Genomic DNA, 22824 nt, shown 5'->3' with positions numbered 1-22824 from the left:
TTTTTGAGAAGTGACAAAATTTTGTATAGAAATAAAAATTGGCAAAATTTTCTATAAAAATAAAATGTTGACAAAATTGTCTATAGCAATAAAATTTAGATACAATTTTCTCGAGATATAAAATTTTGACAAAATGTTCTCGATATGTTTTGCTGCAAAAACACATTCTCATTTTTGCGTGACAAAATTTTGTATAGAAATAAAAATTGGCAAAATTTTCTATAAAAATAAAATGTTGACAAAATTGTCTATAGAAATAAAATTTAGATACAATTTTCTCGAGATATAAAATTTTGACAAAATTTTCTATAGAAATAAAATTTTAACAAAATTTTCTATAGAAATAAAATTGTGACAAAATTGACAACAGAAATAAAATTTTGACAAAATTTTAAATAAAAATAAAGTTATGACAAAATTTTCAATAGAAATAACATTTTGACAAAATTTTCTATAGAAATAAAATTTTGACAAAATTGTCTATAGAATTAAAATGTCGACAAAATTGTCTATAGAAATAAAATTTTGAAAAAATTTTCTATAGAAATAAAATTTTGAAAGAATTTTCTATAGAATTAAAATTTCGACAAAATTTTGGATATTTGGTTTATTTTTCATTGCTTTAATTTCCTCGAACATCTCGATATGTTTTGATGCAAGTGACAAAATTTTCTATAGAAATAAAATTTCGACAAAATTTTCTATCGAAATATAATTTTGAGAAAATTGTCTAAAGATATAAAATGTTGACAAAGTTGTCTAGAGAAATAAAATTTTGAAAAACTTTCTATAGAAATAAAATTTGGACAAAAATTTCTATAGAAATAAAATTTTGACAACATTTTCTATAAAAATAAAATTTTGACAAAATTTTCTATAGAAATAAAAATTTGACAAAATTTTCTATAGAAATAAAATTTTGACAAAATTATCTATAGAAGTAAAATTTTGAGAAAAGTTTCTATAGAGTAGTACATTGTAATTCGTTAAATTGGTCATGTAAAGGCTTTGAATTGCTTAAATAAATGGAAACATATAAAAAATAAACAAAATTTTTTGAACATTTTAACAAATTTTCTATAGAAATAAAATTTTAACAAATTTTCTATAGAAATAAAGTTTTGAAAAATCTTTCTGAAGAAATAAATAATGTTTTGAAAGAACTTTCTTTAGAAATAAAATTTTGACAAAATTTTGGAAATTTGGTTTATTTTTCATTGTTTTAATTTCCTCGGACATCTCGATATGTTTTGATGCAAAAACACATTCTCATTTTCCCCAAGTGAAAAAAATTTTTATAGAAATAAAATTTGGCAAAATTTTCTATAGAAATAAAATATTGACAAAATTTTCTACAGAAATAAAATTTTGACAAAATTTTCTATAGAAATAAAATTTTAATAAAATATTCTATAGAAATAATATTTTGACAAAATTTTCTGTAGAAATAAAATTTTGACAAAATTTTCTGTAGAAATAAAATTTAGACAAAATTGTCTATAGGAATACAATTTTGACAAAATTTTCTATAGGATTAACATTTTGAAAAAATTTTCTATACAAATAAAATTTTGACAAAATTTTCTATACAAATAAAATTTTGACAAAATTTTCTATAGAAAAAAAATGTTGACAAAATTATCTATAGAAATAAAATTTGGCAAAATTTTCTATAGAAATAAAATTTTGACAAAATTTTTTACAGAAATAAAATTTTGACAAAATTTTCTATAGAAATAAAATTTTAATAAAATATTCTATAGAAATAATATTTTGACAAAATTTACTATAAAAATAAAATTATGACAAGATTTTCTGTAGAAATAAAATTTTGACAAAATTGTCTATAGGAATACAATTTTGACAAAATTTTCTATAGGAATAACATTTTGAAAAAATTTTCTATAGAACTAAAATTTTGACAAAATTTTCTATACAAATAAAATTTTGACAAAATTTTCTATAGAAATAAAATTTTGACAAAATTATCTATAGAAATAAATTTGGACAATATTTAGTTCAGAAATTAAATTTTGACAAAATTTTCTATAGAAATAAAATTTTGACAAAATTGTCTATAGAAATAAAATGCTGACAAAGTTGTCTATAAAAATAAAATTTTGACAAAATTTTCTATAGAAATAAAATTTTAACAAAATTTTATATAGAAACAAAATTTTGACAAAATTTTATAAAGAAATAAAATTTTGACAAAATTTTCAATAGTAATAAAATTTTGACAAAAATTTTCTATAGAAATAAAAGTTTGACAACATTTTTTATAGAATTAAAATTTTAACAAATTTTCTAAGAGAACCCAATTTTGACAAAATTTTCTATATAAATAATAAATAAAAATACAATTTTCTATAGAAATAAAATTTTGTACAAATTCTCTATAGAAATAAAATTTGGACAAAATTTTGGATATTTGGTTTATTTTCCATGGTTCCTAAGTGATAAAATGTTATGTATATATAAAATTTTGACAAAATATTTCTATAGAAATAATTTTTTTTTCATTCGGTTTGTTTTGTTATTGTTGGTTTTTGTTCTTTAGTCATTGTTGTTGTTTTTTTGATTCCAGCTTAAAACCATACATTGATTAAACTACAAGTGTAGCTTAACCAACAGAGGAAAAGAAATTTTGACAAAATTTTCTTTAGAATTAAAATTTTAACAAATTTTCTAAAAGAAACCAATTTTGACAAAATTTTCTATAGAAATAATAAATTAAAATACAATTTTCTATAGAAATAAAATTTTGAAAAAAATTTCTATAGAAATAAAATTTTAACAAAATTTTGGATATTTAGTTTATTTTGCAACGTTTTAATTTCCTCGGACATTCTCAATTTTCCCAAGTGATAAAATTTTCTGTATATATAAAATTTTGGCAAAATTTTCTATAGAAATAAAATTTTGACAAAATTTTCTATAGAAATAAAATTTTGACAAATTTTCTATAAAAATAAAATTTTGACAGAATTTTCTATAGAAATAAAATTTTGAAAAAAATTTCTATAGGAATAAAATTGTGACAAAGCTTTCTATAGATATAAAATGTTGACAAAATTTTCTGTAGATATAAAATTTGGACAAAATTTTTTGTAGAAATAAAATTTTGACAAAATTTAATTTAATTGTAAACAAAAGGTAGTTTGCTGAGTACACGTTCATGATTGCTTATCGATTTACATATTTTTTAAATAAATAAATGTTTTGGGTGTAATATTCAAAAAAGTTACTAATATATGTTTTATATTTAAGACATTTTGCTGCAAGAAAAAAATGTTTAAAAATTGGAATTAATTATTTGGGACCCTAACAAAGATATGCTTAGGCTGCAACATAACATGTTTGCACAGTTCAAACGAAAAAGGTTGACACTTGGACACAGCAACATGAACATTTTAAGCTTTAGTCTGGACGCATTTTACAAGGAACCACATGGGGGTCCATCTCGAAGTAATGTGAAAGCGATTCCGTGGTGGTAATCATACCCCAAGATAACCGATATCGTCGAATGTGATGGAGTGGACACAGCGTCAGGTACATAAAGCTTTTTCCTACCCTTATTCGAAGTAAAAAAGTTTAAAAGATATATTTCTTGGACACCCTTTTTTTGTTGTTGCCCAGTGTAATGGCTAATTGATTTCTGAGAAAGTGCCTATCTTAATTTATAAACTGACCATTGAAGGTGGTAAAAGAAAAAGTTTTCAACTTTTTCTTTGTTACCTATACCCATAACGAGTATTACATCCCTTACCTAACTTTTTTTAAATAGATTAAGGGCAACAAATTCCATTGTTTATGACTTATAGCACAACAGATAGACATTCCACCCACCTCTAGACCATACATCAGGGCCGGGTATAACATTGTGACAGAAGTCTTTTTTTCAAATCCATCTTCTAAATATATATATTTTTTTGTTTGATGAAATACCTTTTAAGCAATATTCTGTTTTTAATCTGATTATATCGAAAACCCTATGACATGAACGGTGACAATGACAAATATCTAATGGAGCATCGAATATCGTAGAAGCAATAAGAAGCAAAACAGTCGCTAACAGAGTGGTTATCATCCCCCCAAAATTGCCATCATTGATGGGCTCGAAAACAAGGGGATATTATCACCTGATACCAAGGAGTCGCAATGTGGAGGTAGTTTGTTTTATTTTAACTGAAACCATAATAATGTATTTCAATTTATATATGGCAAATGGATGATAGACCTAAGGATGGGAAGCAAACAAGCCATCAAAACTGTTGCTCTCTCAAGGGATAAGATATTGGTAAATACGAGTAAACAATGAACGCACTCAAAGGGAAAAAAGAACAAAAGTTATTATTCATTTTTTATTTATTTCTTCACAAAGTTCAAACATATATCACAAAAAAGAAATATTCTTATATTTTTGAAATAAAATAAATTCCAAAATTACAGTCCATTGTCTTTATATCTAACATTGTTCTTTTCTACATTTACGCCTTAAAAAAAGACACATTTTGAGGTTGCGTATTAAAATTTTAGTTTAGTTGTATGTACATACATCGTCTGTAAGAAAGGGACAGACTAAAATGGTTTGTTTTATTAAAATTAAGTTTCTTTGCATCGGCTTGTGCGTGTGTGTGCCCAACAATGTGATCTATAAATACAGAGTAGCTGCCACCTTTTTCAGGTTGCTATAATTTCTAAATCGATCAGATTTACATCCAGTGAGACTTCATTTTATTGTTTACAAGCTAATAAAAGTATTTTGATCTATTGCATTCAGAAATCAAGCTACTCGTGATGATATATTTGGCTTTATTGAAAATCACAAGGGCTTTCGTTTGAGCCCTCCAGCATTTAAATGTAGATTTATTCACATTTGTTTCTCGTACACATTAAAAACTCTCACCAAAATATTTCCAATTATAATTGAAGTTTAGAATTAAATACTAAATAATACTTAAAAAAAAAATCAAAATAGAAATAAAATGATTGAAATTTTTCACGTTTTTTTTTCCGAGATTAAAGAACAAAAACAAATATTAATCATCAAAAAAAGCTTTATTGTTTTTCAAAATATTCCCCTTTAAGATCTATCATATTTCATATCCAAAACGCTGAATTCGGATCACACCTTAAGAAGTGCTGCAAATCCAATGCAAGGGCTTTTGAAATGGTTGTTGTCCATCCTATGACAAGCCCATGTTAAATTCATTGCTTCTGGACCAATTTTGCACCACTCCTGATCCGAAAAGAACAATTTCATATTAGCGAAAAATTGTCGAATTTAAAATGTTTTAAACATTTGCAAATATTTAAAAAACAATGTCAACATTTAATTTCTATAGAAAATTGTATCAACATTTTATTTCAATAATTTTTTTTTCAAAATTTTATTTCTATAGAAATTGTGTCAAAATTTTATTTTTATAAAAAAAAAATTAAATTTTATTTTTATAGAAAATTTTGTTAAAATTTTATTTCTATAGAAAATTTTGTCAAAATTTTATTTCTATAGAAAATTTTCTTAAAATTGTATTTCTATAGACATTTTCTCAAAATTTTATTTCTATGGAAAATTTTGTCAAAAATTTATTTCTACAGAAAATTTTGACAAAATTTTATTTCTATAGACAATTTTGTCAAAATTTTATTTTTATAGAAAATTTTGTCAAAATTTTATTTCTAAAGAAAATTTTCTCAACATTTTTTTTATAGAAAATTTTGTCAAAATTTTATTTCTATAGAAAATTTTCTCAACATTTTTTTCTATGGAAAATTTTGTCAAAAATTTATTCTTATAGAAAATTTTGTCAACATTTTATTTCTATAGAAAATTTTGACCAAATTTTATATCTATAGAAAATTTTCTCAAAATTGTATTTCTATGGAAAATTTTGTCAAAATTTTATTTCTATAGAAAATTTTGACCAAATTTTATATCTATAGAAAATTTTCTCAAAATTGTATTTCTATGGAAAATTTTGTCAAAAATTTATTCCTATAAAAAATTTTGTCAAAATTTCATTTCTATAGAAAACTTTGTCAAAATTTTGTTTCTATAGAAATCTTTGTCAAAATTTTATTTCTATAGAAAATTTTGTCAAAATTTTATTTCTATAGAGAATTTTCTCAAAACTTTATTTCTATGGAAAATTTTGTTAAAATTTTATTTGTATAGAAAATTTTATTAACATTTTATTTCTATGGAAAATTTTGTCAAAAATATATTTCTAGAGAAAATTTTGTCAAAATTTTATTTCTATGGAAAATTTTGTCAAAAATTTATTCTTATAGAAAATTTTGTCAAAATTTTATTTCTATAGAAAATTTAGTCAAAATTTTATTTCTATAGAAAATTTTCTCAAAATTTTATTTCTATAGAAAATTTTCTCAAAATTGTATTTCTATGGAAAATTTTATTAAAATTTTATTTCAATAGAAAATTTTGTCAAAATTTTATTTCTATAGAAAATTTTGTCAAAATTTTATTTCTATAGAAAATTTTCTCAAAACTTTATTTCTATGGAAAATTTTGGTAAAATTTTATTTCTATAGAAAATGTTGTCAACATTTTATTTCTATAAAATTTTTGTTCAAAATTTTATTTCTATGGAAAATTGTGTCAAAATGTTATTTCTGTAATTTTTTTTCAAATTTTATTTCTATAGAAAATTTTGTTAAAATTTTATTTCTATACAAAATTTTGTCAAAATTTCGTGAACACTCTTTTTTTCGTTTTTGTACAGTGTAATGGCTAATTGATTTCTAAGGAAATGTCTATCTTAATTTATAAACTGACCATTGAAGGTGGTATAAGAAAAAGGTTTCAACTTTTTCTTTGCTACTTGCCATAGAAAATTTTGTCAAAATTGTATTTCTATAGAAAATTTCGTCAAAATTGTATTCTCATAGAAAATTTTATTTCTACAAAACATGTTCTCAAAATTTTATTTCTATTTCTAAAAGTTAGTTTTTTATAAATGTTTTAATACTATTAAATTTTTGGCAGACAATTTGAAATTATAACTGCTTATAACTACCCTTAAAAAAATAGTTACGCGGTAGTAAAGATTACGAACCTAAATTTTAGGATGCGAAATTTACAAAATATTAAGGACAAATTCCTTTCAAATTATGAAATTTTAATTAAAATAAATTTTACGATCTTTGCTTCAAATTTTTTTTCATTAAATTTAGGACACAAATTTTATAAATTTGCGTCCCTCAGTTAAAGTCGAATGTCTTTGAACTAAGGCTAATTTTCCTTAAAGTAAAGAAACACATTTTTTGATTTGAAGAAATTGTCCCTAAATTAACTGAAATATTGAAACTTTAGATTTAAGATAAAAACGAAGTATTCGTTATAATTTTTTGGTTTAAAGTTTTTTTTGGAATTAAGAAAACATTTTTTACTTTGAAGTATTCGTTATAATTTGGATTTTTATTAATAAATAAATTTTATTAATAAACCGCGAAAAGAGAATACAAATTTGATAAATGTGATCTGTATCCTAGTTTCAATTTTATTGGTCCTAGATTTAAAGCCAGATAGGTCTCTAAAAAAATTTTATTTATTTTAAAGAAGCCGCATCTTTGGCTCGGAATCAATACCAATCCTTAAGGGAAGGTCAAAATCTTTGGATCCAAGTAAACTTTTTGTTGAGTGTAAAATATCAAAGCAGCGCTTCGAACGCAACGCCGGTGATACCAAAAACTGTGGTCATTGTGCGACATCTATACGACAAATTTATTACAAATACAAAAAGTTTAGTTTTAGAGCGAAAAATTACTTTTCAACAAAAACTTCATTTGAACAAAATTCCTTTGAAAGCTCATTGTCAAGAGCTCTTTTAGACTGAATTTTAAAGAAAATAAAATTTTGTTTGTCAACTCCTCAATTTTATTTATTTTTTTAGTTTATATCCGCTTACAAAGACTACCGTAGTATTGTAATCACGGTTGCTACAGTTGGTAGAATTCTAGTGTTTGGTAGATTGGTAGACTTTATGGTCCTTCATAAATATTCTATAGATAAATAATTTTTGACAAAATTTTCTATAGTTATAAAATTTTGAAAAAATTATTGGGATGACCTCAAGCCAAACGAAAAACCCAATAATTATAAAATTCCAAAGGTCAACTAAGAAAACCAAACATTTTGACAAAATTTTCCAGAGAAATAAAATTTTGACAAATTTTTCTATAGAAATAAATTTTCAGCAGAAGTAAAATTTTGACAACATTTTCTATAGAAATAAAATTTTGACAACATTTTCAACAGACATAAAAATTTTGATAAAATTTTCTATCGATATAAAATTTTGACAAAATTTTCTATCGATATAAAATTTTGACAAAATTTTCTATAGAAATAAAATTTAGACAAAATTTTCTATAGATATAAAATTTTGACAAAATTTTCTATAGAAATAAATTTTCAACAGAAGTAAAATTTTGACAACATTTTCAACAGAAATAAAAATTTTGATAAAATTTTGTATAGTCAAAATTTTCTATAGAAATAAAATTTTGACAAAATTTTCTATAGAAATAAACTTTTAACAGAAGTAAAATTTTTACAAAATTTTCTATAGAAATAAAATTTTGACAACATTTTCAACAGAAATAAAAATTTTGATAAAATTTTCTATAGAAATTAAATTTTGATAAAATTTTCTATATATCATGAAAATTGCTTGAAACACAATGTAAAATTTCTTCTTTACCGATTTAAGATTTCAAATCAAGACGATTTTGACAAAATTTTCTATAAATATAAAATGTTGAGAAAATTTTCTATAGAAATAAAATTTTGATAAAATTTTCTATGGAAATAAATTTTCAACAGAAGTAAAATTTTGACAAAATTTTCTATAGAAATAAAATTTTGACAAAATTTTCTATAGAAATAAAATTTTGACAACATTTTCAATAGAAATAAAAATTTTGATAAAATTTTCTATAGAAATTAAATTTTGACAAAATTTTCTATATATATAAATTTTGACAAAATTTTCTATAAATATAAAATTTTGACAAAATTTCTGTAGAAATAAAATTTTGACAACATTTTCAACAGAAATAAAAATTTTTATAAAATTTTCTATAGATATAAAATTTTGACAAAATTTTCTATAGATATAAAATTTTGACAAAATTTTCAACAGAAATAAAATTTTGCCAACATTTTCTACAGAAATAAAATTTTTACAAAATTTTCTATAGAAATAATGTTTTGACGATACTTTCTGAAGAAATAAATTTTTTTAAAACAATATTTTGTTGGTATTTTTGGTAAGATTTTCTCCAAATATTGGTAGAAGTAAAAGTTTGACAAAATTTTTAACAGAAGTAAAATTTTGACAAAATTTTCTATAGAAATTAAATTTTGACAAAATTTTCTATAGAAATAAAATTTTGACAAAATTTTCTATAGAAATAAATTTTCAACGGAAGTAAAATTTTGACAACATTTTCTATAGAAATAAAATTTTGACAACATTTTCAACAGAAATAAAAATTTTGATAAAATTTTCTATCGATATAAAATTTTGACAAAATTTTCTATAGAAATAAAATTTAGACAAAATTTTCTATAGATATAAAATTTTTTTTATATTATGGATGTTTTTATTATATTCGACCTGTATATAGATTTTCCAATTGATAATTGTTGATAAAAACGACCTCGAGCTCGTTTTTATCAACAATTATCAATTGGAAAAGATATAAAATTTTGACAAAATTTTCTATAGAAATAAATTTTCAACAGAAGTAAAATTTTGACAACATTTTCAACAGAAATAAAAATTTTGATAAAATTTTCTATAGAAATTAAATTTTGACAAAATTTTCTATATATATAAAATTTTGACAAAATTTTCTATAAATATAAAATGTTGAGAAAATTTTCTATAGAAATAAAATTTTGACAAAATTTTCTATGGAAATAAATTTTCAACAGAAGTAAAATTTTGACAAAATTTTCTATAGAAATAAAATTTTGACAACATTTTCAACAGAAATAAAAATTTTGCTAAAATTTTCTATAGAAATTAAATTTTGACAAAATTTTCTATATATATAAAATTTTGACAAAATTTTCTATAAATATAAAATTTTGACAAAATTTCTGTAGAAATAAAATTTTGACAACATTTTCAACAGAAATAAAAATTTTTATAAAATTTTCTATAGATATAAAATTTTGACAAAATTTTCTATAGATATAAAATTTTGACAAAATTTTCAACAGAAATAAAATTTTGCAAAATTTTCTATAGAAATAAAATTTTTACAAAATTTTCTATAGAAATAATCTTTTGACGATACTTTCTGAAGAAATAAATTTTTTTAAAACAATATTTTGTTGGTATTTTTGGTAAGATTTTCTCCAAATATTGGTAGATTATTTTTGTCATGGTGTAATGGTACGCCTTATTTTAGTACGCGATCGATAACTTCTTACCTAGAAAACGTTCGTGTGTAATATAGAATAACATGCTTTTTCGACTGAAACATTCTTGAAATAAACAAATAAGTTTGTTAAAGACTTTCTCAAAATATTAAAATATTTGGTCAAAACTATTGTACCATAAATCTGATTCGCGGGGATACTACGGAGAAAAAGTATTTAAAAAAATCTATAGTACTGCATTTTCCATCTCTGGTGGTACCATTTTCTGGATAGCTAATGCAAATGTTGCATCTAGTACTAAAGGAAATCAAGCAAATTATTACAATTGAATTTAAGTTCGTTTAGTCCATTTAAATAACTTTAATAAAATTTATATAACATCCCTATCAAAGTTACTTCAGATCAGTCTTAATTAAGATTGATTGATTTTTCAAAACAAAATATTCATCATAAAACGTCGACACATCTGTTTAAATGAGCTCATAAATATAAACCGAAAAACAAAATAATTCCAACCACTTTAACGATGAAAATTGCTGAATAATGGAATATGGTTTGCAGAAAATTTAAATACAAACAAAATCATTGAATAAATTATATTCTAATGAAAAATACATATCGTATCTGTTCTCAACAGGTGGGGCAAAAAAGATGTTATTTATTCCTCACTCAATCTCTCTCTCTCTCTCTGTCAACCACATCCATATTCAAATAACAGTGTTAAATCAACTTTATGGTAATAAAAACATTTAGTTTACGTGTAGATATCAGTTTCAATTATCATTTATGAAAAAGATTATTAATAAACAAATTTATTAACAATTTCAATATAAAAAGAGGATACATAATTGAAAAATTCATTTTTATTGCTAAAAAAATATCATACTGCGAAATTTCCATCCAGATCTCACGACCATAGAATGTATGGATTAAAAAGACAGTATTGTTTTTCTTATTATTGTATTTGAGTATATAAACAGTTTTTGTTTTTAATTTTAGCGTTTTTCGACGTGGCATGAAATGTTTCGATGAATATACAGAACGCTGTATACCCCAACATAATATCAACATTTTGAATAACAATGTGGAAGGAGCAAGGAGATTTTTCACCAAATTTTGTGAGGATACAACTTTTCAAAATCGTAAGTATAATGGCAGATATAATAAAATGATTTATATGACCATTGAATACTTTAGACATAGTCAATATCACAGTTATTAATTTATTTTGAAAATTTAAAGTAGGAGCAATACAAGAAGGTTTATAAAAGAAATATCCTATGTGAAATATAAGGGAATGTCTCTTGCAGCAATAGAGCAGTTCGACCCAATTTTTAGCTCAATGTTAATGTTGAATTTTTATTCAATACTTATAGAAAAGTTTCATAAATTTCATTAGTTTTACTTAAGGATGTAACCATGGTTAAAATGTGAATAGTATCCACACTGAAAAAATATTTACGATATATTTAAAATTTTGACCAAATTGACGATATATTTAAAATTTTGATTTTCTATGGAAATAACAATTTTTCATTTTGACAAAATTTTCTATAGAAATACAATTTTTACAAAATTTCCTATAGAAATAAAATTTTGACAATATTTTCTATAGAAATAAAATTTTGACAATATTTTCTATAGAAATAAAATTTTGACAAAATTTGCTATAGAAAAAAAAATTAGACAAAATTACCTATAGAAATTAAATTGTGACAATATTTTCTATAGAAATAAAATTTTGACAAAATTTCTATAGAAATAAAATTTTAACAATATTTTCTATAGAAATAAAATTTTGAAAAAAAATCTATAGTAATAAATTTTGACCACATTTGGCAAAATTTTTTATAGAATTAAAATCTTGACAAAATTTTCTAAAGGAATAAAATTTTTATGAAATTTTTATAAGAAATAATACTTTGGCAAAATTTTCTATAAAAAATAAAATTTTGACAAAATTTTCTATAAAAATAAAATTTTGACAAAATTTTCTATAGAAATAAAATTTTGACACAATTTTCTATAGAAATAAAATTTTGACAAAATTTTCTCTCGAAATAAAATTTTGACAAAGTTTTCTATAGAAATAAAATTTTGACAAAATTTTCTATAGAAATAAAATTTTGACAAAATTTCCTAAACAAATAAAATTTTAACAATATTTTCTATAGAAATAAAATTTTAACAACATTTCTATAGTAATAAATTTTGACAAAATTTTGACCAGATTTTCTATCCAAATAAAATTTTGACTAAATTTGCTATAGAAATAAAATTTTGACAAAATTGTCTATAGAAATAAAATTTTTACAAAGTTATCTATAGAAATAAACATTTTGACAAAATTTGCTATAGAAATAAAAGTTTGAGAAAATTTCCTATAGAAATAAAATTTTGACAATATTTTCCTATAGAAATAAAATGTTGACAAAATTTTCTATAGAAAAAAAATTTTTGAGAAAATTTCCTATAAAAATAAAATTTTGACAAAATTTTCTATAGAATTAAATTTATACAAAATTTCCTATAGAAATAAAACTTTAACAATATTTTCTATAGAAATAAAATTTTGATAAAATTTTCTAGAGAAATAAAATTTTGACAAAATTATGACCACATTTTCTATCCAAATAAAATTTTGACTAAATTTGCTATAGAAATAAAATTTTGACAAAATTTTCTATAGAAATAAAATTTTTACAAAATTTCCTAAAGAAATAAAAATATTTTTAGAAATAAAATTTTAACAGAATTTTCTATAGAAATAAAATGTTGACAAAATTTTCTATAGAAATAATGTTTTGACAAAATTTTCTATAAAAATAAATTTTTGACAATATTTTCGATAGAAATAAAATTTTGACAAAATTTTCTATAGAAATAAAAATATTTTTAGAAATAAAATTTTAACAGAATTTTCTATAGAAATAAAATGTTGACAAAATTTTCTATAGAAATAATATTTTGACAAAATTTCTATAGTAATAAATTTTTACAAAATTTTGACCACATTTTCTATCAAAATAAAATTTTGACAAAATTTTCTATAGAAATAAAATTTTGACAAAATTTCTATAGTAATAAATTTTTACAAAATTTTGACCACATTTTCTATCAAAATAAAATTTTGACAAAATTTTCTATAGAAATAACATTTTGACAAAATTTTCTATAGAAATAAAATTTAGGCAAAATTTTCTATAGAAATAAAATTTAGGCAAAATTTTCTATAGAAATCAAAATATTTTTAGAAATAAAATTTTAACAAAATTTTCTATAGAAATTTTGACAAAGTTAAAAGTTATCTATAGAAATAAATAAGTTGACAACATTTTCTATAGAAATAAACATTTTGACTAAATTTTCTATAGTAACAAAATTTTGAGAAAATTTCCTATAGAAATAAAATTTTAACAATATTTTCTATAGAAATAAAATTTTGACAAAATTTTCCATAGGAATAAAATTTGGACTAAATTTGGTATATAAATAAAGTTTTGACAAAATTTTCTATAGAAATAAAATTTTGACAAAATTTCTATAGAAATAAAATTTTAACAACATTTTCTATAGAAATAAAATTTTGAAAAAAATTTCTATAGTAATAAATTTTGGCAAAATTTTGACCACAATTTCTATATAACTAAATAGACTAAATTTGCCATAGAAATAAAATTTGGCAAAAATTTTTATAGAAATAAAATTTTGACAAAATTTTCTATAGAAATAAAATTTTGACAAAATTTTCTATAGAAATAAAATTTTGACAAAATTCAAATAGAAATAAAATGTAGGCAAAATTTTCTATAGAAATAAAAATATTTGTAGAAATAAAATTTTAACAAAATTTTCTATAGAAATAAAATTTTTACAAAATTCCCTTTAGAAATAAAAGTTTGACAATATTTTCCCATAGAAAGAAGAAAAATGTTGACTAAATTTTCCATAGAAATAAAATTTTGACAAAATTTTTTATAGAAATAAAATTTTGACAAAATTTTCTATAGAAATAAAATTTTGACAAAATATTCCATAGAAATAAAGTTGTGACAAAATTTTCTATAGAAATAAAAATATTTTTAGAAATAAAATTTTAACAAAATTTTCTATAGAAATAAAATGTTGACAAAATTTTCTATAGAAATAAAATTTAGGCAAAATTTTCTATAGAAATAAAATTATGACAAAATTTTCTATAGAAATAAAAATATTTTTAGAAATAAAATTTTAACAAAATTTTCTATAGAAATAAAATGTTGACAAATTGTCTATAGAAATAAAATTTTGACAAAGTAATCTATAGAAATAAACATTTTGACAAAATTTTCTACAGAAATAAAATTTTGAGAAAATTTCCTATAGAAATACAATTTTGACAATATTTTCTTATAGAAATAAAATTTTGACAAATTTTCCTATAGCAAAAAAAAAATTGACAAAATTTCCTATACAAATAAAGCTTTGACAATATTTTCTATAGAAATAAAATTTTGACAAAATTTTCTATAGAAATAAATTTTTGACAAAATTTCCTATAGAAATAAAATTTTGACATTTTCTATAGAAATAAAATTTTAACAAAATTTGCTATAGAAAAAATTTTTGACAAAATTTTCTATCAAAATACAATTTTGACGCACGTTTTAAAAATATACCTATTACGAATATCTCGGGCTGATTTTTAATTGGTATCTGTGACTTGAAAGCTTAGCGGACGGAGTGCTACGGAAACTGTCAATGGCAATAGTTTATCAATTGTCAGCATTTGAAGATTAACTGCAGGGTCGTAATAGGTTCCTGTTGTGAAATTCGACTATAGTGTTTAGTGGTTGACATTCCAATCATCAGAAGACTCTATACGCTTTAAAAGTAACCAATTTTTTTATAGAAATTGGAAAATTTACACCCACATTTATTAATAAAATTTTTTAGAGATACTGGGAATAAAGATAATTTCATAAACTAAAACACAACCACAATCAGTCAGTTTAAACAATGCAAAATTAATTAATTGAAATCTTTACAATATCCCAAAGTAGTTGACAATATTTACATTCTACTTTTGCGACATAATTAAATTCATAAATTATTTTATTATATATAAATAATATGCATTTTCATAGACCATGTCAATAGCTTATTTGGTAGCAGAGAAAGTGTGTATGCGACCGCTTTAACGTTATTTTTTGTTTTTCTTTTTAAATTGTGCGTCACGTATTTACTTTACTGCCATATCTGGAATATGATTTCGCATTCATATTTTCCCCCTTTTAATCATAGCCAGTCATATAAAAAGAATTTGAAAATAAAGCGAAAGTCATTTTGCCGACAATTTACAAGCTTTTATATTTGCAGTGATTTTTATTTATTTTGTCGATAATGAGCTTACAGATTTATGTAGTGAAATTAACTTTTATTTTTACACATCCCAAAGGATTATGCCATTCAATGTGGTTATTATAATGACATAATCCTGAATGACATAATCATGTGGGAGGAGGATATCCGAGGATATATCGTCGGAAATAATGTAATCTTTCATCATTTATAATCGAAATTTTCTGAATTTCGAAATCAACACATGGAGAAGAAATAGTCTCAGAAAAAACTAAACGGAAATTTATATTTAACGATTTCACTTAATTTTAGTTAATGAAAATTAGTTCCATTTTTTAGGAAATATTTGAGAAATTAAAAAATATTTCTTATACTATTGAACTTAAAAATATTTTATTCAAATGAAGTATACAATTTTACTAAATTCGAAATTACCACATGGTAGTTCATATTGTATGAAAATAAAAAAATAAAAAGCTAATGGCCTTAGCAGCCAATGCTACTTTTCTCTTTTTATCATACCTTTACTGTATGATTAAAATAAACAATAAATAAATAAAATAATTAAATTGTATTCATGCTCTTCTCAATTGGCTAAATTTTAATTAAATTGCATTTGTCTTTATCTTCATTTAGATCTAAAGACATTTTAACAATTTCAACTACAAATTTTCCTTCAAAATATGACATTTTCTTCAAGTGCTTCAAAAATACCATCTATATATATATACCATCTATATATATAAAAACTTTCAGAGATCGTAGGGGGCGTTCATGTGATGAAAATAGGGTACCTCATTTTTTGACACCTGGTCGCGGAGGGGGACCTCCCCTTCGTCGGACTTTTTGAAAATTGGACCAAAGTTGACCGATTTGCTTGAAATTTTCATTGAAGATTGGGGTTGGCATCTAGACAAAGATCCGCTACTTTTTATTTCGATATTTGGTGGCGGAGGGGGGCCTCCCCTTTGTTCGACTTTTTTTTAAGTACAGTGAAAAAACTAAAATTCTCTAAATTATCTGAGATTTACAAAGAACATGTGGTGAGGTTATGGAATTAATATGGGGTACCCGATGATTTGATATGTGGATGGGGACGGGGACCTCCCCCTTGCCCTACTTTTTGAAACTTGGAACAAAATTATGCGATTTGCTTGAAATTTTCATTGAATGTTGGGGTTGGCATCTAGACAAAAATCTGCTACATTATTTTTCGATATTTGGTCGGGGAGGGGGACCACCCCTTTGCCCGACTTTTTTTAAAGTACAGTGGAAACAAAACTAAACTCACCCGACTGAAATTTGCGGAACAAATGGGTGAGGTTATGAAATTTATATCAGGTTCCTGATTTTTTAATAAAAATAAAAGGGCATAGGGAGACATCCGCTTCTCTTAAGTACATACAGGGAAACAATTAAACGTTACCGAGTTACTTGAAATTTACAGAGGACTGGGAAGAGGTTACGATATTAATATTTGATACCTGATTTTGTGATATTTGGACGGAAGAGAGGCCGCCCATTAGGCTTATAATTTGCTTGACATATTCTGGGACGTTTACAAAAGATACGCTACATCACTTTCCGATATTTGGTCGGGGAGGAGGCCCTCCACTAAAACTGTAAACAAAAATCTTAAGATTTCTTGAAATTTACAAAGGCAGAGGGGGAAGGTTATGAACGAAGAGTCAACCTTCCTTGCCCCACACTTGAAGGAAAGTTTCAAGAATTTTCAGGGAAGTTTAGGGGTGCTATTTACTACAGTGTTTGTCGATATCGGGCAAAGTGACGTCCCTTTAAAACAATAGAGCAAAATTTAAACTTTTCCGATCTACCTGAAATTTACAGGGAACGTGGGAGGAGGTGATTAAATTTATACATGATTTTTAAATTAGTATATGATTTTTCGATATCTGATTGGGGAAGGGGAAAATTGAAATAAACTTTGTCGATTTACTTCGATAGAATTTATAGGGACCATTGAGTAGTTGTGAAATTAATATAGGGTACGTTTTTACTACTTTTGCTTTTTCCGATTTATTGGATGAGAAAAAGTAATTCTTTGTATGTTATTATATGTTAATATAGTGCTTAAGTTTCAGATATGTTGAGGAGAAGGATACCTTTCCTTGACAAACCACACTTATAATTCACAAGAAATATAGAAGATTGTCCAACTACTTGAATACAGAACATTATTTAAAAAATTTGGAGGAAAGGGTACACCCTCTCCCCGACATTTTCTAAGACGAACCGTTTTACATATGCATATCCGCCGTATTTGTACCTATGAACGAAAAAGCAAGTAGTCCGATTTGTTTGAAAGAATTTAAATTTTTTCGAATTTGTTTTCAGCACGAAGGATATGGTTGACTAAGTTAACGCAAAATTTTCCTACAAATACGTTTCGGAAGGCGCAGCGAAGCGGGCCGGGTTACGCTAGTAATCTAAAAATATTAGATTATTAAATCTACTTATTGACAATTTTATGTTACTGAGGTGAAAATGTGCCTCATCACTGTAGATAATTTTCTTCGAAAACTGATCATCCGCTTTTGCCATTTCTGACCACACTGAAAAAAATGTTGTAGTATCGTCAAATACTTCAGTCCTTAAAAAACGAATTTTTATAAATGTTTTCATTCCATTAAATTTTTTGGCGGACAATGTGAAAATATAACTGCCGATGCCTTTATAAACAATTTATCAAAACAGAGCTTTGACCGCAACGTCGGTAATACCAAAGCTGCAGGCATTGTGCGACATCTATACGGTTGACATTTGTTGTTTTTGTAGACAGAATTGGACAGAAATCCAATTTTTACAAAATGTTCTTGAGAAATAAAATTTTAACAAAATTTTCTATAGAAATAAAATTTTGCCAAACATTTATATAGAAATAAAATTCTGAGAAAATTTTCTATATAGAAATAAAATTTTGACAAAATTTTCCATAGAAATCAAATTTTGACAAAATGTTCTAGAAAAATAAAATTTAAAAAAAAATTATATAGAAATAAAATTTTGACAGAATTTTCTATAGGAAAAAAATGTTAACAAAATTTTCAATAGAAATCAAATTTTGACAAAATTTTTTGTAGAAATCAAATTTTTGTTTCTTGGTGTTTTATTCGATCTTTTTCTTTTTAATAAATGTCAACAGTTTTATTAATAAACTATTGACATTTATTAAATCAAATTTTACAGAATGAAGTTTTGTACGAAATGTTATATAGAAATCCAATTTTACAAAATGTTCTAGAGAAATAAATTTTTAACAAAATTTTCTATAGAAATAAAATTTTGGCAAAAATTTCGATAGAAATAAAATGTTGACAAAAATTTCTTTGGAAATAAAATGTTGTCTATAGAAATCAAATTTTGACAAAATGTTCTATAGAAAAAAATGTTGACAAAATTTTCTATAAAAATCAAATTTTGACAAAATTTTCTATAGGAGAAAAATGTAGACAAAATTTCCTATAGAAATAAAATTGTGACAAATCTAAGGACACTGGTCCTTAAAAATTTAACCAATTTATTATAAAGCTATTCTGCCCAAAAATATATATCACTTAAAATATGCCTTTAATCAAATATATTTTCTATGTATATGAGAATTAAAAATCAAATGAAATTCTTTCTGAAAAAAAAATATTTTATTATTTTTTTGTATGTTTTTAATTTGCATTTCATTTAAAAATTAAATAAATAAATAAATAAATATTAACTTAAATACCTTTTAAAGATTTATAGAATGTCATATATTCGTAATGGGCAGAGAAAATCGAATGCTTAGAGAGAAATGTTCAGATCAAAAGAGTATAGAGAAAGACAGAGAGAGAGAGAGTGTGTGTGTGAGATAAATTGAGAGAGAAGCTAAACTAGAGAATATATAGAACGTTCTCCTTATAGATTCTTAAGAGATAGAAAAAGTATGAAAATAATAATAATAATTTAAATATTCTACTTAATTACTATAAAAAAATAAATAAATAACACTTATCAAACCTCTTGGAGGTAAAAGAGATAAATCTGCTTTAGTCTCTTTTTTTGTTGTCGTTGGTTTTTTGTTTTTCATGGTTAATTTGGGAGGCCTTTTCTTCAAAAAAAAATCTGTTCATCACCACATATATACACAATAGGTCTATAGATAACTATTATAGGCCATGTATTGGGCATCAGAACGAGCATAAGGACTAGGATTAGAAGCTTCCCAACTATTTGAGGTACTGCTGCGATCATAGGCAATGGCTGCTGATACAGGAGTCACGGTCATTTTAGTACCACCCAATTTGGTATAGAGATTATAGAGGATGAATCCAATAACCAATTTAATGGCCATTTTGGATAAGATCATGGCCTTGTAGGTTTTCAATTTAATCAAAATCATAAGAATGGGCATAATGATGGACTTGACCAAGACAAGCAATAGCAGACTGGTGGTCAACTTATCTTTGTTCTTCTTTTTACGAGCTGAAAATAATAAAGGATTATAATAAAATTTTCAAAACAAAAAAAAATAATATTAACTTACCTTCGCTTTTAGGAATTTCCAAATCGAAACCACGATCAGCCCTATAAGTTATGGCTGAGGCATCAGGCATTTCCATACGAATTTCATTGTCATTTAAAATACGAGCCACACGATCCACTATCACTTTATCCATGCCATCATCGCTAAGGGCTCGGCCACTTACCTCATCCTCGGCCTCATTGATGCCAGCAATTCCATTCAAATAATGCAATACTTTCTCCTGGAGACAATGCATACCATTGGCATTTAGGCAATTATCCATAATATTTGATAATAAATCAGCAGAGGATTTCATTCGTGGTTCTCCTACCGAATTATCAATGGCAGCAGCATTGACTGTAATTAAAAGCAAGCAACCTATAGCCAAATATTCACTAAAACGTAAAGCCATTGTATGGTGATTTATCTTCGCCAAAAGTTTTAATTAAAAATCAAAAAATCCTTTTGAAATCCTTTTCTATAGGGTTGCTATGGATCGATCCAAGGATCTACACAATTGAATGGATGTGAAAACAATGATATTGCTACTAATGAATATTCACGATTTTATACTTCCACATCCACTCATTGGATCCACCTGAGCGTAGAGTAGTTCGAGTAAAACTTTTTCCTCGCTTACAAAGTCTTACAAAGTCTTAAACCAAAAAATAATCCATTACCTACCTACCAAATTGGATGGTATTGAGTGACATGGCACTAGAATATGATGGATAACTAAAACTACCAGTGCCATACCATAAAATGCAGGTGTCAATCTCATTAGGACGGAGGAATATTGTAAGTTTTTCATTTTCATTTGAGCCATATTCAAATTTAATTGATTGACAAACAATGGGAGAATAACATTTTTGATTAAATTATTTTTCTTTTTTTTTAATCAATATATTAAATAAAATTAATATAATCAATTAATTAAATTTGAAGAAGATTGTCATTACTGTTACGAACCAAGAAGATTTAATAAAGTGCAGGCAAATTTCCCAGTAATAACAGGCTAATTAGTTGCTGACCCGTTTGATTGACAAGAAAATCAATTCAAGAAGCCCTCGCAGTTGTTGCAGCAGTTTGGGGCGACAAAGGCCTACGGGTAGTGGTATCTCCCGCTTCTTAAGTCCTTATCAACGCAATTGCAGCCAGTATTAGGTTAGATATACACAGAACAAAAAGCATGGCCGGTTTTAAAGATTTTGTCTTTACTTTAACAATTTTGGTATTGATTCCAAGCCAAAGAAGCGGAGAATTCAAGTAAGGATACTTTTAAGACACAATTCTCTTTTAAATTTGGGGTTTGTGTACTTGCTACTAACTAGGAAGCAAATTTTGATTTTTCGCTTTTTCAGCTTTTATCTTCATATGCTATCAAAGTTCTTTAAAAACGAGTTAACAACAACTTTATTTTCCAAATTAAGACTCGACTTCCAGTAGAAATTATGCTATGTTTCAAGTAAAAACCTTGTTTAAAATAAAGTATTGAAAAACATGTCCTATCCCTACGGGAAATGGATCATCCACAAGTCCGGTACAGGACCAGTCCCTGGTGTGTATGGACCAGTCCCAGTTCTGGTCAAAACATATGGAAGGGACCGGTCACTTTAACATGGGCTTGTCATTGGCGGGGTAAATTTACACTTTAGGACACGTCTTGGTCTCATTCCAAAGAACATGTCCTAGGACAATTTAGTAGGAGCACCCCATAGACAGGTACTCATGTACCAGTCTCGGACAAACTATTGAGAATCTGTTTCCTTTTTGGTACGGATCGCATCAGAACTATTCTGGTAATCGTATTTCACGAAATGTGTATATCCAATGAGATTTTAATTTCAAGCGAGTAAATTATGACTATTTAAAAATTGCGGCAAATTGGAGCACCGGTACCAGTCCTGTGATATATCCGTCCGTAGCAATTTGCACCAATTTCCCGTAGGGATATTTGAACGATTGTTTGCTTTGTAGTCAAGATGCAAAAAGACAACAAATTTAAAGACAATATCATTAAATTTAAAGAATTTTTCTGAATTATTAAAGTCAAGTAGACCTTAGCCCAAACATTTTTTCTTTCATGTTATGATACCCATTTTTAAGAGAAATCACTTAATTACAAGGTCAATACGACTTCATTGAAAAGTTTATCGACTTTTGGACAATGAAGGTTAGGTTAGGTTATGTGGCAGCCCGATGTACCAAGCTCACTTAGACTATTCAGTCCACAGTGGTGAACTTCTCTCTTATCACTGAGTGCTGCCCGATTCCATGTTAAGCTCAATGACAAGGGACCTCCTTTTTATAGCCGAGTCCGAACGGCGTTCCACATTCCAGTGAAACCACTTAGAGAAGCTTTGAAACCCTCAGAAATTTCACCAGCATTACTGAGGTGGGATAATCCATCGCTGAAAAACTTTTTGGTGTTCGGTCGTAGCAGGAATCGAACCCACGACCTTGTGTATGCAAGGCGGACATGCTAACCATTGCACCACGGTGGACAATGAAAAAAAACTTTATATTAGAGAAATGCGTCTTCTATGCT

General features: G+C 24.8%; 2 protein-coding genes across 2 annotated transcripts in view; one reads left to right on the top strand and one right to left on the bottom strand.

Moving 5' to 3' along the window:
• LOC142219646 (uncharacterized) overlaps nucleotides 1–22824 on the top strand; it is an 88249-nt gene that overhangs the window by 20331 nt on the left and 45094 nt on the right. The window contains exon 2 of the mRNA XM_075288534.1: nucleotides 11420–11562. Coding sequence (XP_075144649.1) covers nucleotides 11420–11562 — 143 coding nt within the window. The remainder of the gene's footprint in view (nucleotides 1–11419; nucleotides 11563–22824) is intronic.
• On the bottom strand, nucleotides 19814–20717 carry LOC142219644 (uncharacterized). The gene is made up of 2 exons (XM_075288533.1): nucleotides 20298–20717; nucleotides 19814–20236 (listed from the first exon to the last, which is right to left on the bottom strand). The coding sequence occupies exons 1-2, from the start codon at nucleotides 20686–20688 to the stop codon at nucleotides 19908–19910; spliced, it is 720 nt and encodes a 239-aa protein (XP_075144648.1). The 5' UTR covers nucleotides 20689–20717; the 3' UTR covers nucleotides 19814–19907.

The sequence above is a fragment of the Haematobia irritans genome, chromosome 1, assembly GCF_050003625.1.
Source record: "Haematobia irritans isolate KBUSLIRL chromosome 1, ASM5000362v1, whole genome shotgun sequence".
Classification (NCBI taxonomy): domain Eukaryota; kingdom Metazoa; phylum Arthropoda; class Insecta; order Diptera; family Muscidae; genus Haematobia; species Haematobia irritans.
Note: the sequence above shows the minus strand (reverse complement) of the source record. Positions and strands in the feature narration are given on the sequence as shown.